Genomic DNA, 17888 nt, shown 5'->3' on the forward strand with positions numbered 1-17888 from the left:
AATATGTTTACAGTTCCCTGGAAAAGAAGAGCAGCTATGCAAAGATTTCTTCAGATATAACGCATCTAAAGCAAAAAGCAATACCTACATCAACTTGAGAGAAATCTCTCAAAGATTTAAGCTGCCCCCTGGGGAATACATGCTCATTCCTACAACCTTTGAACCTCATCAAGAAGCAGATTTCTGCCTAAGAATTTTTTCAGAAAAGAAAGCTGAAATTCAGTGAGTACCTTTTTAAAATAATTCCTTCTGTCTTTACAGTGAAAACCTATGGGGAAGGCTGCAGAAAGAACAGCATTAGTTAACTCTTCACCAATGGAGAGGGAAAAAACCAAGGAAAAAACACCACAGCAGGAAAACACAAGGAGTGGGCACGGTGTGAATGATAGAACCACAGGAAGCAAATAGATTGCTTGATCTTTCAACTTGCTTCCTGTGGTTCTTCCATTCCACAGTGCTTTGGTTAACTCCTGCCATTTTATAATTTTATTTAAACCAGGCAGATAGCAGTAAAAATATAAAAACATGACAACCAAGAATATAAAAGTGCTTCAATACAGTAGGGAAAAGGGGAAATAGCAACATAGCAACCACACACTACAGAAATAATGGCCATAATCAAAGAGTCCTCCCTTCCAGTCACTCAGGAGAATTCAGGCTACCATTCGTCGCCAAGTCCCATAGGGGTTCCAAATCTTCTCATATCCAACTGTCTTCCCACATATCTTGCTAGTAATCGATTCCTAGATAGCAATATCCACATTTGGTCCTCGAAACCGCCACCTGTGGAATACCTTTCCAAAAGTATGTAATGGTCAATCAAGCAGCATGGAGAAAATGTATGAGCCATTTCTTAAGAAGATTGATCACATTCTCACCTTTCCATTTCCCCAACAAGTAAAGGAGAGGAGTAAGATCTTTTGAGACTTGTAAAATAGTACGAATCTCCAACTGCACACTTTCCCAGAACACATGAACTCTATCACACCCCCACCACATATGAACTCCTGCCATTTTAGAGATTCAGGTAGGTACGTGATGCTCTGGTTCTGTTTCTGGTTGGGAGATCGATCAGGTCGACCATATATTCTGGGACTTCACCGTAGATAATCTTGTGGATCAAGGTGCAGATTTTGAAGGTGATACGTTCCTTGATTGGGAGCCAGTGCAGTTTTTCTCGGAGGGGTTTGGCACTTTCGAAACGTGTTTTACCGAATATCAGCCTGGCTGCTGTGTTTTGGGCTGTCTGGAGTTTCGTCATGAGTTGTTCTTTACATCCCGCAGATATTCCATTGCAGTAATCTGCGTGGCTCATTACCATTGATTGTATCAGGTTGTGGAATATTTCTTTTGGGAAGAAAGGTTTTATACATTTAAGTTTCCACATTGAATGAAACATTTTCTTTATAGTTGAGTTTACTTGGCTCTCAAGTTTAAGTTTGCGATCAATTGTAACGCCTAGTATTTTGAGGCTATCTGAGATAGGGAGGGTGTGATCTGGGGTGTTTAAGGTTGTGGGTTTATAATTATTGTGTTGGGATGAGAGGATGAGGCAGTGTGTTTTTTCAGTGTTCAGTTTCAGTTGAAATGAATATAAAAGGCTCCGTAAGCTCTGAGTCTTTTACAAAATATATAGAGCACTGCAAAGAAACACATGCATTTGGTGCCATGCACAACAGAAAAATCCGTCATTAAAGAAAGACATTCAAAAAAGAGTAGCATCTTTTGTGGCTTTATACATATAAAGAGTCTTATTAAGGTGTGGAGGAGTAGCCTAATGGTTAGTGCAGTAGGCTTTGATCCTGGGTTCAATTCCCACTGCAGCTCCTTGTGGTCTTGGGCTGTATACATCTAGCGACATATAGAAATGATTAGTAGTATATTGTACTAGCAATGTATTAAAATTGTGGGGGGAAACACTCTATGCTAGATATATACTAAAAAATAAGGAGGAAAAAGACCTCATCAGTCTGCAGTTCTTAAGGGTTCTTTGTCAACATATTACCTCACAGATGATAGAGTAATCATAGGTCAAAAAACCTCCATACTCAGCAAACTTTATTCAAGCAATTTTACGTTTTCAAATTTTTTAATATTTTGGGGTTTTCAAAATTTTCAGTATTTAACTGTCTTTTCAAACATCATACTTATCTTTCTTTTTGAATCCTAATGGGGTCTTTTTTCACACAAGGCTTCTTCAGGGGATCAAAATGTGCTCAAACTCCGTCTGGAAACATAAAACACAATTTAAAAACTTATAATGCACCAGAGTTCATCTGACCAGTTTTTTTCAGGAAACTTACTGCTTTCTTAAGATCTTCTCAACAAATAAATGGTGCCCAGACTTAACTAGGATGCCATCAATCCAGTGACCAGTGGTCCTAGCAGACGCTGGCTTCCTAGGGCACACGCGTGCATGAGTCCTGGAAATTTAAAGAGCCAGAGGCAAGAATCCAGTCTGGGCACCTGGAGGTGACATCACTAGCCGGAGACCTATTTAAGGAGTCTGGGCGTCCTCTCAAATTGCCTATGTAATGGGTTTTCCTGCTTACAGTGGTCCCTGTCTCTAGCCTTGCCTGCGTGTTCCTGTCTCCAGTCCTGCACGAGTGAGTTTCTGTCTCCAGCCCTGTCTCAGCATGTTCCATTTCCCACTCTAGTCCTAGTTTATCCTGCCTGTCCTAGCCATTGGCCCCTATGTCTAGTAGCGCTATAGAAATGCTAAGTAGTAGTAGTAGTAATACTCCTCCTCCAGGTCCTGCTTTGTCAGGCCTGCCCCCAAGAGCTCTTTTCAGAGCCACCTACAGGTCCAGATCCATCAGGCCTGCCCCCCCCCCCCCCCCCAAGGGATCTTTTCAGAGACACTCACTGTTCCTGCACCTGTCGAGTCTGCCTCCCAGGTTTTGTCTCTCTAGTTTTCCAGTTCTCCTTGATGTGTCTCGCCTGCCATGAGATAGGGCCACTAGGCTTCTAGGTTGGGCTTTTGTGTTCCCCGACTGTGGCCCAAGGGCTCAACTACCCAGACTATGACAGCGGTGTGGCCGTACTTTTAAAAGATGTGTGCACCTTATTTTACAAAGGGAATATTCATGTATTTAAAAAAATGTTCCGGTTGGCATATACACCTTCTCCTATTCATACATGTGTGAGCTAACTGTGTATTTAGAACTGTGATATTAAGGAGCAAGTGAGGGGGCAATTGTGCTGATCTCATTTGCCTTAAAAACTACCTCAAAAAGTCAGAACCTCGAGGTCTGGAACTCAGTGGGCTCCTCTTGTGCATGTAATTTTTACAAACTCCAGTACTTATATATGTATTGGTCAGCTATACATTGTACTGCCTAGACATGTAAGGCCCCACATGAAGCTGTTTTCTCTTTTTGCACATGCCTTTGTGAATTGGCTCTCCCATTGTACATGCATGCAAATTCATGTGTATGCCTGTGTGCCTTTCTGCAAATTTTACAGAAGGCTCTCTGTTGGGTGAGCCTTTTGTAACATGCCCAGAGATTGGTACTGTTGCTCCCTGAATCACTGCTGGATATCCAAGGTCCAAATAAATAGGTACCTGGCACTGGCATGTACCTCAGATCAGGTGAAAAAGCTAGTGCAGAAATTTTTAAAAAATATACGTGCATTTCCATTGTAAGCTGAGAATTACAAGGGTCATTTTTCAGCACTTCCAAACCATATCATTGAAATCTCTGCACCTGTATGTGTAAATAGCGGCTTTCTGAGATTGTTGTTTAAAAGTATATGGAACTTACATGTGCAAATGCCGCTATTTCCCCATGTAGCTGCTTCTAAAATGACCTCTATAATCTTATTCCAGCTATTTTTCTGTCCTAACTTGTCCAGACAGTTATCTGGGTACCAACAGTGAATATCAGCTATAGATGGAAAACTTCTGGATCAGTCTTGATTCCTCTCCCTAGACTGCTCCAACACTATCTGGATAATGCCCAGGCGAACAGTAAAGATTTTCCATGGCATTTTCCAGGTAATGCCACTAAAAATCAGTGGCTGGCCCCAGTGAGTGGCACTTATCCAGATAGGGGTTGCTCCCACCCAAATAAATGCTACTGGACATCAACCCCGAGTTTCTCATCCTCGTGTTATCCCCACTTCTCCTCTTCTTCCACTTTCTATCTCAGTTGATAACACCCTCATCCTCCCCGTCTCATCTGCCCGCAACCTCGGAGTCATCTTTGACTCCTCTCTCTCCTTCTCTGCGCATATCCAGCAGATAGCCAAGACCTGTCGCTTCTTCCTCTTTAACATCAGCAAAATTCGCCCTTCCTCTCTGAACACACCACCCGAACTCTCGTTCACGCTCTCATTACCTCTCGCCTGGACTACTGCAACTTACTCCTCACCGGCCTCCCACTTAGCCATCTATCCCCCCTTCAGTCTGTTCAGAACTCTGCTGCACGTCTCATATTCCGCCAGAACCGATATACTCATATCACCCCTCTCCTCAGGTCACTTCACTGGCTTCCGATCAGATACCATATTCAGTTCAAGCTTCTCCTTCTTACCTACAAATGCACTCAGTCTGCTGCCCCTCACTATCTTTCTACCCTCATCTCCTCTTACGTTCCCGCCCATAACCTCCGTTCACAGGATAAATCCCTCCTCTCAGTACCCTTCTCCACCACCGCCAACTCCAGGCTCCGCTCATTCTGCCTCGCCTCACCCTATGCTTGGAACAACCTTCCTGAACCCTTACGCCAAGCCCCCTCCCTGCCCATCTTCAAGTCTTTGCTTAAAGCCTACCTCTTCAATGCTGCGTTCGGCACCTAACCCTTACCGTTCAGTGAATCCAGACTGCCCCAATTTGACTGCCCCTATCGGACCAACCGTTCACTTGTCTATTAGATTGTAAGCTCTTTGAGCAGGGACTGTCTCTCTTTGTTAAATTGTACAGCGCTGCGTAACCCTAGTAGCGCTCTAGAAATGTTAAGTAGTAGTAGTAGTAGTTAGAGATAAAAAATCTCTTTTATCAGCAAACATTCATAAACAATGTTTCCACGGCAGTTTTCCTATGATTTATTTAAACTTATGCAAATAGTAGGTGCTGTCTTCACGGTGTCTGTGTCGAGCTGTTTTTTGCTTCTCACCATTGAATTCAGATGCATCATAGCTATATTGCAACTGTGCTGTGTTACAGGAAAGTTAAAAGCTGCTTTTGAAAGCCAGATTTCTTGTTTTTTTTTTTTTTTACCTAGGCATAAACCAATTATTATACATAGCAGCTGTAGGACAGCGTAAACCAATTACAGCAGAGCCTCGATTATCCGACGTAAACAGGACCGACAGGTTGTTGGTTAATCAAAAAGTTGTATAATACAGAAAAAGTGGATGACGGATAAAATAGAAATACAGTACAGTCTTGATTATCCGACCTTTGCTAATCCGACCATCCAGCATATCTAACAGACCCCCCACCACCCCCACCCCAGTGGTGTCATCGCATTTGTTTCTATTAAAATATCTTTGTTGTTAAACAATTTTTGAAAATTGGGAACTCTGTGCCTTTGTTTATGCATTGTTTGAGGGTTTATGCAGTGTTTTCCATATTATCCAACTTTTCAGGTATCCAACAATGGGTTAGTCCTGTTTATGTTGGATAATCAAGACTGTACTGCATATTGAATACATGTTTCAAAAGAGGAAACTGTAAAAAAAAAAAGAGTTTAAAACTTAATGTGCCCAAGAATCATACCTAGCACTGTTGCCTTTTAACTAAACGTGATGCCAGGGAAGTGAAAGAGAAACCCATTTACATCTCATTGACAATGCTGTGACGTCTCCAAGGTGCATTGGTTAATCCAGAACTTAAGATAAGCAAGACTCTACTGTATTATACTTAGCAACCTTAAGACTGCTTTAGGGGGTCTTTCACTAAAGGTTAGCTCAAGTTATCTGCAGCAGGGCCCATAGGAATAAAACGGGCCCTGCTGCAGGTAAATCGAGCTAATCTTTAGTAAAAGATCCCCTTCGTCCTTGCGCTGTTTATGTGGCCCTGCCCTGATCTCAAGTTATCCCTCTCAGATTGGACATTTACTTCGATTAGACTGATTTCTGAACGGTTGTAGCCAGACCTCTTGCCTGCAGTATCATTATCATTGTCTTCTGCTTACTTTCTCTGCCGTTGTTTGTTTTTATCACCTCTCTTCTTGTCTCTTCTCTTGAGGGAGTGAATGGCAAGTTATTGGTGAGGTCTGAGCTGGGACCATTTATGGTTAAATATGTTGGATTATTTGTAGTAAATAATTAGCAGATTTTAGTACACACAGCTTCAGCTTTAGAAATGTTAATTTCTTTCTTCATCTCTCTCTCATTCACCCCTGAATAATTCACTGCTGAGTCACTTTAAAGTTGAAGTAACAAAACATCTGTTTACTCACAGTTTGTAGTTAGATTATAATCAGACAGGCTTATATATACATATTACTATACATTTGTATTATCAGCTCCTTCCATGTGCTTAGATGGTAATGGATGCTCACACCACCATAGATCCTCTCAGGTTAGGAGAGATCATGAGCTCCATGTGCTGCATCTGCTGTATCTAACCCCCACAGGAAGTTGCATAGCTGTGTGACCTCTCTAAGTAATTCACATCAGAGGTCACAGAGTAATCACAGAGAAATAATAGGTGACAGGCAATGCATGCAAAATACAATTACATTCCAACAAACCCCTTCTCATGCATAACTGTCATGCAATTATTTATTCATACAAAGTCCAAGCTTTATACGCAGATTCACAAAATGTTCTCTGGGTAACGGTTTGGTCATGATGTCAGCTGTCATCTCACTGGTGTGACAATAGTGTAGACTGATGACCCCTTCTTTCACCAACTCTCGCACGTTGTGGTATTTCGTTGCGATGTGCTTGGTGCGTGACTGAACCTTGTCATTCTGTGACAGTCGGATGCAGCTCTGATTATCTTCCATTATCTGGATTGGTCTCTTTTCAGCTATTCCAAAATCCAGCAAAAGTTTTTCAATCCACATCAGTTCTCTGCACGCTTCCGATACGGCCACGTATTCAGCTTCTGTAGAAGACAAACTCACAATACTTTGTTTATGACTGGCCCATGAAATTTGTACATTTCCATACATAAACACATATCCACTTGTGGATTTATAATCAGAATGATCCCCTGCCCAATCTGAATCACAGTAACATATTAGTTTTGGATTACTATTGGCTGAAATCTTTAATTTACAATCAATGGTACCCTTTAAATACCTTACCATCCTTTTAACTGCAGTCCAATCTGATTTGGTAGGTGAGCTGACCCTTCTGCTCAAAATTCCTACTGCATTTGCTATATCAGCCCTGTATGTGGTAGTTAGATATAAAAGCTTACCTATGGCTGATCTATATTGGATGTTATCTGGTAAAGGTTCTCTTACTGTTTCATCCTTCAGAAAATCAGTGATCATGGGAGTGCTTACAACTTGGGCATCTTGCATACCTAAACTTTCAATAAGCTCATTTATTTTCTGCTTCTGGCTTAGAAGATAAGAACCATCATTTTGTTTCTCAATTTCTATACCAAGATAGTATGACACATTACCAAGTTCTTTTATCTCAACATTGTGGTTTAAACACTTTACAATGTCCTTGTACTCTTGCTCACTTTTGCTTGCAATGAGCAGATCATCAACAAAAGCTAAAATGTATGCATATTGTCCATTTGTGCACCTAGTGTACAAACATTTATCTGCTTCACCTTGCTTAAATCCTAAATTTGTCAATATTTCATGCAATTTTTCATTCCAACATTTTTCACTTTGCTTTAATCCATAAAGACCTTTGTTTAATTTACACACTAGCTGTCTTTGTTTTGTATTTATGAAACCTGTTGGCTGTTCCATGTACAAGTCTTCAGTTATATCTCCATGAAGAAACGCTGTTTTCACATCAATGTGGTTGACTTGCATGCCTTTTGAGACTGCAATGCTCAGAAGTGTTCTTATTGTCGTGTGTTTCACTACAGGTGCAAACACTTCATCAAAATCTTCTCCATAATTTTGAAGATATCCCTTTGCCACTAATCTGGCTTTATACCTTTCCACTTTTCCTTGTGCATTCCTTTTTAACTTGAATACCCATTTGCATCCTATAGCTTTCTTGCCAGGAGGTAATTTTGTAAGAATCCAAGTATTATTTTTATCCAATGCATCAATTTCTTCTTGTGCAGCTTTACGCCATTCAGCAGCTTCTTCTGCTGACATTTTCTCAATCTCATCCCATGTTAAGGGCTCTTGAGCTTCTGCTGACTTTGTTAGGTAAGACAGTCTTAGGGGTGGAACACCTTTGTTTTCCCTGGATGAGCGTCTGACAACAGGTTGGTCCGACCTTTCCGCATCCTCTAAATCTGAGAGTCCTTCTCCAATTGATTCCCCTTCTCCAACTGTACTGTCTTCTTCAATGATCCTTTCTGTGTCTGCTTCCTCTGCCTGTTCCTCGTTAGATACAGGTGAGTTGCTTTCAGACATCTGCCTTGGTATGGCATTTATATACACTGGCATGTCTATTATGGTTCTAGTTTCATATTCTGGATGATAAGGCTCATCTGGGATAATCCAGCCTTTATCAACCCTTTTGTTTTCATCAAAATATGTAACATGTCTTATGCCAACAATGCCAGTTTTCAGATTCAAAATTCTATATCCTTTGTGTCCTGGAGCATAGCCAACTAAAATGCCCCTTTCTGTTGTGGAATCCAGCTTATGCCTTCTTTGCTTTGGTACATGAGCATATGCTGTACTTCCAAATGTTCTTATGTGTGACAGGTTTGGCTTCCTACCATGCCATGTCTCATGTGGTGTGCGCTCAGCGCCTTTAGTTGGCATTCTGTTTTGTAGGTACACTGCTGTGAGAATGGCTTCCCCCCATAGTCTTTTAGGGAGATTGCTATCTGACAGCATACATCTGGTCATTTCCACAAGTGACCTAAATTTTCTCTCTGCAACAGAATTTTGTTCTGGTGTATAAGCTACTGTTGTGATATGCTGAATGCCTTCTTGTTCTAGAAATGTGCGCATGCTTTGTGAAGTGAACTCACCACCATTGTCGGTCTGAAGAACCTTTGGTTTTCTTTCAAATTTGTTGCTCACCATGGCTACGTATTTCTTCAGCATGTCTGTGACTTGACTTTTTTCTTTCAGCAAATAGGCCACACAATATCTAGAGAAATCATCCAAGAATATTAGCACAAATCTGTTATTTCCCAATGATGGGATATTAAACGGTCCACATAAGTCACTGTGTATTAAGTCCAGTACTTTATTACTCCTATTTCCTGTGTATGCAGGAAATGAGGGTCTCACACCCTTTTGAGTAACACAGTCTATGCATTTCTCCATTTTACCAGCATCTGCACTTATCTGAATGCCGGTGGCCAGTTGCTTACTGTAAAGATCCTGGATCACCTTAGAATCACGATGTCCCAGGCGGCGGTGCCAGATTTCCAGACTACATTTACCATCATTCTTCCTTACTTGCGCCATATGTGAGGCTTCACCTGAAATGTTCAGCTTATAAACATCATTATGCATAAAAGCTTCAGCATACACTTCATCATTTTTAGAGATTGTGCACTTACTGTTTTCAAAATGAATCACAAATCCCTTCTTATCTAATGTAGATACACTAAGCATATTGCAAACTGCTTGGGGAATATACAAGACATCACTTACAGGAATCTCTTTAACTTCATTAGACACTTTGCATTTTAAGAATCCAATACCTTTTGCTTGGATCTTAGCAGTCCCTGCGTTTGCAGTTTTAAGAATACCTTCCTCTGGACACATTTCCTGAAAGAAATCTTTACAATTGGTTAAATGGCATGTGCTCCCCGAATCCAAAATCCAAGTACTTTCATTTGAATTATTATTTACCATAGTCAAAGATTTTTCTGCCATTAGAAAGCCCTTGTGTTTATCTTTGTCCTTCATACATTTCCTGGTTTGAAAATTCTTTAGTTCCATTGGCTTAGGTGAGCTAGAGGGAGTGTTTTGTGTTTCCTTACACCATTTAGATACATGTCCCTCCTTTCCACATGAGTAGCAAATCAGCTTGCCCTTGGGTGGAGTTTTCCCATAGCTCCGCCTTCCTCTGTTCTTTGCCAAGAAATTTGTTTCATTTCTCTCTGACTTGCTTTGAGAACACATCTCCTCAGAATCATTTATTATGCATTCCTGCCTTAGTTTTGATGTTGCCTGTTCAAAAGATTGCCCTTCAATGGCCTCATTTACAGACCTAAAAACATCAAACTTCTTTGATAGTGAGGTAAAAAGAAATGCTCTTTTCAATGCATCACACATGGGAATTCCAAAAAGTTCTAACTTTTGAAATGAAGACATAAGATGCATAATGTGATCATTACATTTACTTTTATCCCTTAATTTGGTTTCATTCAACTCTGCCAACCAAATTGGTTGCTGCTTTGCATATGTAGTTGCATACATAGTTCTCAGTTTATATAAAATGTCCTTTGGTGTATCTTTTCCCTCCACTAATATGGCTTGTTTCTCTGAGAGAGCTTCCAAAAGCATGCACTTCACATAATAGTTTGCATTGTCCCATTCAGCCATATTTTCATCTGTTCTGTCTTGGTCTAAGCATATATTTAATCCTTTTGCTCGAAGGAGACATATGAATCTTAGTTCCCACTGCCGATAATTAAACTCAGTTAATTTAGGCACCTTGAGAGAATAGAAAAATGGTGAATTTCTTCCCTCAGCCATTTTCTTAGCCTTCTGTCTGCTGTGTGGGGGGAGAGAGAGACAGACTGAATCTTTCCTTTAAAACTTAAGAGAAAAATGTGGCCTTTTTTTTTCTGCCTGGTAATATTTCTCTTCTTTTTCAATTCCTGGCCCTGGGCCCGTAACCCTTTTGTTGGATTATTTGTAGTAAATAATTAGCAGATTTTAGTACACACAGCTTCAGCTTTAGAAATGTTAATTTCTTTCTTCATCTCTCTCTCATTCACCCCTGAATAATTCACTGCTGAGTCACTTTAAAGTTGAAGTAACAAAACATCTGTTTACTCACAGTTTGTAGTTAGATTATAATCAGACAGGCTTATATATACATATTACTATACATTTGTATTATCAGCTCCTTCCATGTGCTTAGATGGTAATGGATGCTCACACCACCATAGATCCTCTCAGGTTAGGAGAGATCATGAGCTCCATGTGCTGCATCTGCTGTATCTAACCCCCACAGGAAGTTGCATAGCTGTGTGACCTCTCTAAGTAATTCACATCAGAGGTCACAGAGTAATCACAGAGAAATAATAGGTGACAGGCAATGCATGCAAAATACAATTACATTCCAACAAAATAATACATTTTTGTTTTCTGCAGGGAAATGGATGGAGAGGTAAACGTTGATCTCCCAGAGGTAAGTGTACCCAAACACAATGTACTCATTTGGAGCTGACTAATTGTGAGCACATTATTCAGGGCATAAACCTGGCCACAGAGGGGGTAATTCAATAAAGATGGCACTATGGGGTGAATACTATATATGGTGCCAAAAAAGCACTATTATATAAGCCCCACTTAAAGTGAAGTGAGGTTTATGGCAGTGGCGTAGCCACAGGGGGCCTTGGGAGCCTGGACCCCCCCCCCCAAATGGATTTGGGCTCCCCAAGATCTGCTGGTTTGGCTGGCAGGGGTACCCAAGCCCTGCCAGCAGAAGACTTGCTTCAGCGCAGGTTCACAGCCACGCTACCTGCCCTGCTTCCCCACCTCCCACCCCCGTGCGCATGCTCGATTTTAGTGAAATTGAGCATGCACAAGGTTTCATGCATGCTCATTTTCACTAAAACTGAGCATGTATGCCACGGGGGGGGGGGGGGGGGGGAAGCAGGGCAGGTGGTGTGTGGAAGTGAACAGCACTGGAGGTAGGCTTCTGCTGGCTGGGCTTGGGGACCCCCACCAGCCCAGGTATGTGGGGTAGTGGCAGGGGGACTGAGAGCAGCGGGATGGCGTGCCCCCCCCCACACACTTTGGGCTCATACCCCCCCCCCCCTCACAATTGAGGTCTGGCTTCACACCTGGTTTATAGAATAGTGCTTACACCTGGGAATTGCGCCTAACTTTAGGCGTGGCCATTTGCACCAACTGAAATGTGGTGCCAGTGTACACATCTAAATTAGGCCCATATCCCCCCTTATACTATAATAGTGCATGTAAATGCTAGGAACGTCCTCTCATTTCCTCACCCCTTTTTTTTTACTTGCATGTAAAATTTAGGCGCATACATTCTAATTAAATTTAATTCATGCAATAATTGCTTCTTAAAGAGCCAAGTATTGGTGCCAATTAGCTCATTATTTAATTAAATTGCATGCACAAGTTTTGGTGACTTTTATAGAATTAGGGGGTATATGTGTTAAATATGTGCATAAATAATTGACCCCCCCAAAATGGCTGAATTTATAATTGCTAAGGAAAAGGGAACTGTCCAGCCCTGAATGGCCCCAATGGCATGCTGGTTGTACCATCTTGTGGATGTCTAATACTCATCTCTCTGAGTGATTGTAAGAAGGAAATGTATTTTCTTTTCCTTGTTTTTCCTTAAGGTTTTGTTTTCCTATATCTTGTTCCTCCAAATTATGGTGGTCAATATGTATATGTTTTTGTTTCCTGTTTATTAATCCTAATAATGGAGAGATTTATCTCTGTTTGCAATAATATCTTTAATCCTGCATTTATATTAATATGAATGTAATTTGTTGAAAAGCATAAAAAAAAAAAAAAAAAAATCCCAGTTATGAAAAATTCTATTAAAAAGCTGCTAATGCAATTGCATGTAGTTGGAAGGTAGGCGTAACCATGGGGAGCATTTGGACGAAGCATGGGCAGGGTGCACAGTTACATATGCAAACTATAGAATACAATAATTTTTGTACATCATTCAGCAATTTAGACATGAGCACTTACACTCTGTCTTTGGCTGGTGTAAATGCTTAAACCTAAATTATAGAGCTATAGAGGACATGAAATGAGGTTGAAGGGGGGTAGACTCAAGAAAAATGTCAGGTAGTATTTTTTCAAGGAGAGAGTGGTGGATACTTGGAATGCCCTCCTGAGGGAGGTGGTGGAGATGAAAGTACCTGGCTGAATCCCAAATAGTAGCAACATTCCATGATACAAATCGCAGGGACAGCAGTGGCTTCCCTCATGTCAATCTCAATAACAGACTATGGACTTTTCCTCCAGGGACTTGTCCAAACCTTTTTTAAACCCAGATATGCTAACCACTGATACCACATCCTCTGGCCACGCGATCCAGAGCTTAACTATTCTTTCAGTGAAAAAATATTTCCTCCTATTTGTTGCATAAGTATTTCCTCTTATATATGCATGAAGTAGAATTTAGATACCATTAGAAGCAGGAAACCATTAAGATCACTGTCTGAGGCTTAAAATAACATTCATATTTATACAGCACCGTCACTGCAGTTTGTTCTGTAATAAACAGTTCACATGGGTAGGTGCAGTTTCCCTTCCTCTAAGAGCTTGCTGAGTCTGAGCAGAAGGGATTTGCTTCAGACCATATATTGTGTTGAGAATGGGTGGAACCTAATCAGGGTCTCCATATTCACTAATCTGCCTCATAATTACACTAGGTTATTAGCTCGTTTAAATATCCAGGAACTAATAGGGAGGGAAGTTCTCAGGGAGCATCTGCAGCTTGCAGGCCCACTAACCCTCCCTCTCAGAATTTCCCTTTGAAAATCTGCTGGTGAGCCAGTGCACAGGGAATATTTAACCCAAACATTTTGCAAAATGAAATCCCTGTGCTTCGTATTTTGAGCTCCTATGGCTCCACCCCTTTTTCCCAGGTGAGAAAGGTACCTGCACTATTGTCAGTGTGAGTATGAGACCACATTAAGGGCCTGGTGTGATTTTTGAAGGAGCTTTTTCTGTGGCTAATCCTAAAGAACTTCTTTTGAAAACTGTAGTTAGGGAGAGCAATTTGCAGAACTTTCTTTATAGGTGAATAGCAGTTTACCTGCTGAAAGAGACCCACAGAAAATCTCTGTCCATCAAAGTAGAAAGTGCCTGTATTGGTCACAGCATGGGTACTTTCACCTACAGTGAGAAAGAGGTAGGAAAGGAATAGAGCAAAGTTAGGTCACAGAGAGTTTACACAGGGCTGTCAATTTAAAAGTCCCGTATGTATACTACATATCTGCACCTGCTTCAAAGTAGGTGCCAATATACCCGCTGAGAATTGTATCCTATTCTCTCAGTAGGTGCATTTTCAAAGAGAAATCCACATGAGGTTTAAAAATACTCCAATAATATCTTTCACAGGAGAGTTCTGATCCACTAATGATAATGCTGACTACTGAGCGGCCTAGTGGTTAGGGTGGTGGACTTTGGTCCTGAGGAACTGAGTTCAATTCCCACTTCAGGCACAGGCAGCTCCTTGTGATTCTGGGCAAGTCACTCAACCCTCCATTATCCCATGTAAGCCACATTGAGCCTGCCCTGAGTGGGAAAGCACAGGGTACAAATGTAACAAAAAAAAAAAAACATAACTGAAACAATCACTTCAGGGTTTTAATTTAAATGAAATTCCTATTCATGCATTGAAAGATATTTTTTTTACAATATCTCTCCTGTTGTTTTCTAGCCACCTAAACCAACCCAACCACAGGATGAAAGTGAAGAAGAAAAGCAGTTCCGTAATCTGTTTAAACAGATTGCAGGAGAGGTAAGGCCACGGAGAAAGAAATATTCCATATTGTGTTGGTATTTTGAACAGTGCTGTTGCAAGGGCACAGTTTGAAATGCATATGTTTTCCTGGTTGTGAGTTTTGAAAGCCCCTTCCCTCAGAGAACAGGAGTGGAGGAGTGGCCTAGTGGTTAGGGTGGTGGACTCTGGTCCTGAGGAACTGAGCTCAATTCCTACTTCAGGCACAGCTCCTTGTGACTCTGGGCAAGTCACTTAACCCTCCATTGCCCCAGGTACAAATAAGTACCTGTATATGTAAGCCGCATTGAGCCTGCCATGAGTGGGAAAGCGCGGGGTACAAATATAACTAAAATAAAAATAAATCCATGAATTGCTTGAACTGGAGAATGTTGTACTGAAAATCCCCAGGAAGTAGCGTTCTGTGAATGGCTGCCATTTTGATATAGACCTCTTCAGATTCTAACAGTAAGACTGTGGGCACATACAGATAAAATCCTTTTGGGGGTGTTATTGGAGTACCTGACATTTAGCATAAATTCTAAAAGGAATAGTTCTCTGGTAATACCAGCCTTAGAGAGTGAAGTGTCAGAACCAAATGTGTTCCCTTTTCTCCTTAGATCCAAGCTCACTATGCCCTAAATTAATAGAAAGAACTAATTCTATAACCAATTATTATTAAAAAATAGAGTGCACACTTATTTACAATAGCAGCAAAACTAATGTGCAAAGAAGGCAAGAATATAGACACAGGAAGTCTTAGCTCAGAGTAAATGCACATAAATCCCTAACTGTAACAGAGTGGACACCCGGGAGGGAGTGGAAAACATGAAAAAGGATCTGAGGAAGCTAGAAGAATGGTCTAAGGTTTGGCAATTAAAATTCAATGCGAAAAAATGCAAAGTGATGCACTTAGGGAATAGAAATCCACGGGAGACGTATGTGTTAGGCGGCGAGAGTCTGATAGGTACGGACGGAGAGAGGGATCTTGGGGTGATAGTATCTGAGGATTTGAAGGCGACAAAACAGTGTGACAGGGCAGTGGCCATAGCTAGAAGGTTGTTAGGCTGTATAGAGAGAGGTGTGACCAGCAGAAGAAAGGGGGTGTTGATGCCCCTGTATAAGTCGTTGGTGAGGCCCCACCTGGAGTATTGTGTTCAGTTTTGGAGGCCGTATCTTGTTAAGGATGTAAAAAGAAGTGGTGCAAAGAAAAGCTACGAGAATAGTATGGGATTTGCGTTACAAAACGTATGAGGAGAGACTTTCTGAACTAAACATGTATACTCTGGAGGAAAGGAGAAGCAGAGGTGATATGATACAGACGTTCAAATATTTGAAAGGTATTAATCCGCAAACGAACCTTTTCCGGAGATGGGAAGGTGGTAGAATGAGAGGACATGAAATGAGATTGAAGGGGGGCAGACTCAAGAAAAATGTTAGGAAGTATTTTTTCACGGAGAGAGTAGTGGATGCTTGGAATGCTCTCCCGCGGGAGGTGGTGGAAATGAAAACGGTAACGGAATTCAAACATGCGTGGGATAAGCATAAAGGAATCCTGTGCAGAAGGAATGGATCCTCAGGAGCATAGTCAAGATCGGGAGGCGGGGCTGGTGGTTGGGAGGCGGGGATAGTGCTGGGCAGGCTTATACGGTCTGTGACAGAGCCAGTGGTGGGAGGCAGTGATAGTGCTGGGCAGACTTATACGGTCTGTGCCAGAGCCAGTGGTGAGAGGCAGGGATAGTGCTGGGCAGACTTATACGGTCTGTGCCAGAGCCGGTGGTGGGAGGCGGGGCTGGTGGTTGGGAGGCGGGGATAGTGCTGGGCAGACTTATACGGTCTGTGCCCTGAAGAACACAGGTACAAATCAAAGTAGGGTATACACAAAATTAGCACATATGAGTTATCTTGTTGGGCAGACTGGATGGACCGTGCAGGTCTTTTTCTGCCGTCATCTACTATGTTACTATGTAACTAGACTCCTAAGAGTCACACTGAATCCACAGCACTTAACAAAGGTATGTGGCACACATACAACCTGATACAGACTTCTAGACAGCATCATGTTCTTCAGATGGTCAGTCAGATTCAGCACAGTTCCTTTCCTCTGATGGAATGTCAACACAGCAGCCCTTTGCCTCAGATAAGTCATGGGCTGCAGCTGTGCTAATGATGTGCATTCTGGCCTTGGGTGTGATGCACACAAAACACTGTTATCCCCATTGTTATGACTTTAGGGGCCCCAACATTGTCTCACTGGCACCACATTCATGGGGTCACCTTGAAAAGAAGCTGGGATTTTATAAACAATGTGCAATTTGCCAGTCACAGCATCTCTCCAGCTGCATGGAAGACTCCAAGAGTCTTTGGCTGGTCTGGCCATGATGTCGGTGCTGATGACAACATTGTTGATCTGGTACACTGGTGTCCTTTGCAGCATTCTTTTGTCTATATACAAGGTCGAGGCTAATTAAAAAATAAGTTTTGTATTGAAAAATGGAATAAGTTTGAGTCTGCATTTTTAAAGTCAGGTTATTAATGTTGGATAATGCCATATATTACAATCCCATATATCTTTGTTATATAGGAACACATGTAGTGCTTCATAGAGCTTGTTTTGCTCCTAGAAGACCTATTGTGAAACACAGAAACATAAAAAGGTTGACAGATAAAGATTGTATGGCCTATCCATTCTGCCCATCCCTACCAACTACTATGGCTGGCCCAAGGGTATCCGATACTAGAGGCAAACCTTCAGCTATAAAACCATAGGCGCCCGGTATAAGAGGCTTGGGGAGGCTAAGCCTCCCCAGCCCAACCGCTGCCCCCACCCCGTGAGCTGCAGGCTTCCCCGCTCCCCAGCCAGGTCGCCAATCATTTCCCATCTGCCCGATAGCCCTCGTTTCCTTCCTGCCCTCGTCTTACCTTTAAATATTGCATATTTCCTTGAGCGGGCGGCGCCCGCATTGCAAGCAGCAGCACGCTGCAGCCTTCCCTCGCATGGCTCCGCCCTCTTCTGATGTATTTCCTGTTTTCGCGAGGGCGGTACCATGCGAGGGAGCCGGGGTGGAAAGTTGTCTTTGAAGGAAAGCGCGTGAGAGCTTCCTAACCCCCAACAGGTTAGTGGTGGTGGTTTGTTAAACGTATTCACCCAG

General features: G+C 41.9%; 1 protein-coding gene across 1 annotated transcript in view; it reads left to right on the forward strand.

Annotated features, from left to right (window-relative positions):
* Nucleotides 1–17888, forward strand: part of CAPN9 (calpain 9) — a 116860-nt gene that overhangs the window by 68179 nt on the left and 30793 nt on the right. The window contains exons 11-13 of the mRNA XM_030196438.1: nt 14–222; nt 11391–11427; nt 14677–14757. Of these exons, the coding sequence (XP_030052298.1) occupies nt 14–222; nt 11391–11427; nt 14677–14757 (327 nt within the window). The remainder of the gene's footprint in view (nt 1–13; nt 223–11390; nt 11428–14676; nt 14758–17888) is intronic.

This window comes from Microcaecilia unicolor, chromosome 3 (genome assembly GCF_901765095.1).
Source record: "Microcaecilia unicolor chromosome 3, aMicUni1.1, whole genome shotgun sequence".
NCBI classification, from domain to species: Eukaryota; Metazoa; Chordata; class Amphibia; order Gymnophiona; family Siphonopidae; genus Microcaecilia; species Microcaecilia unicolor.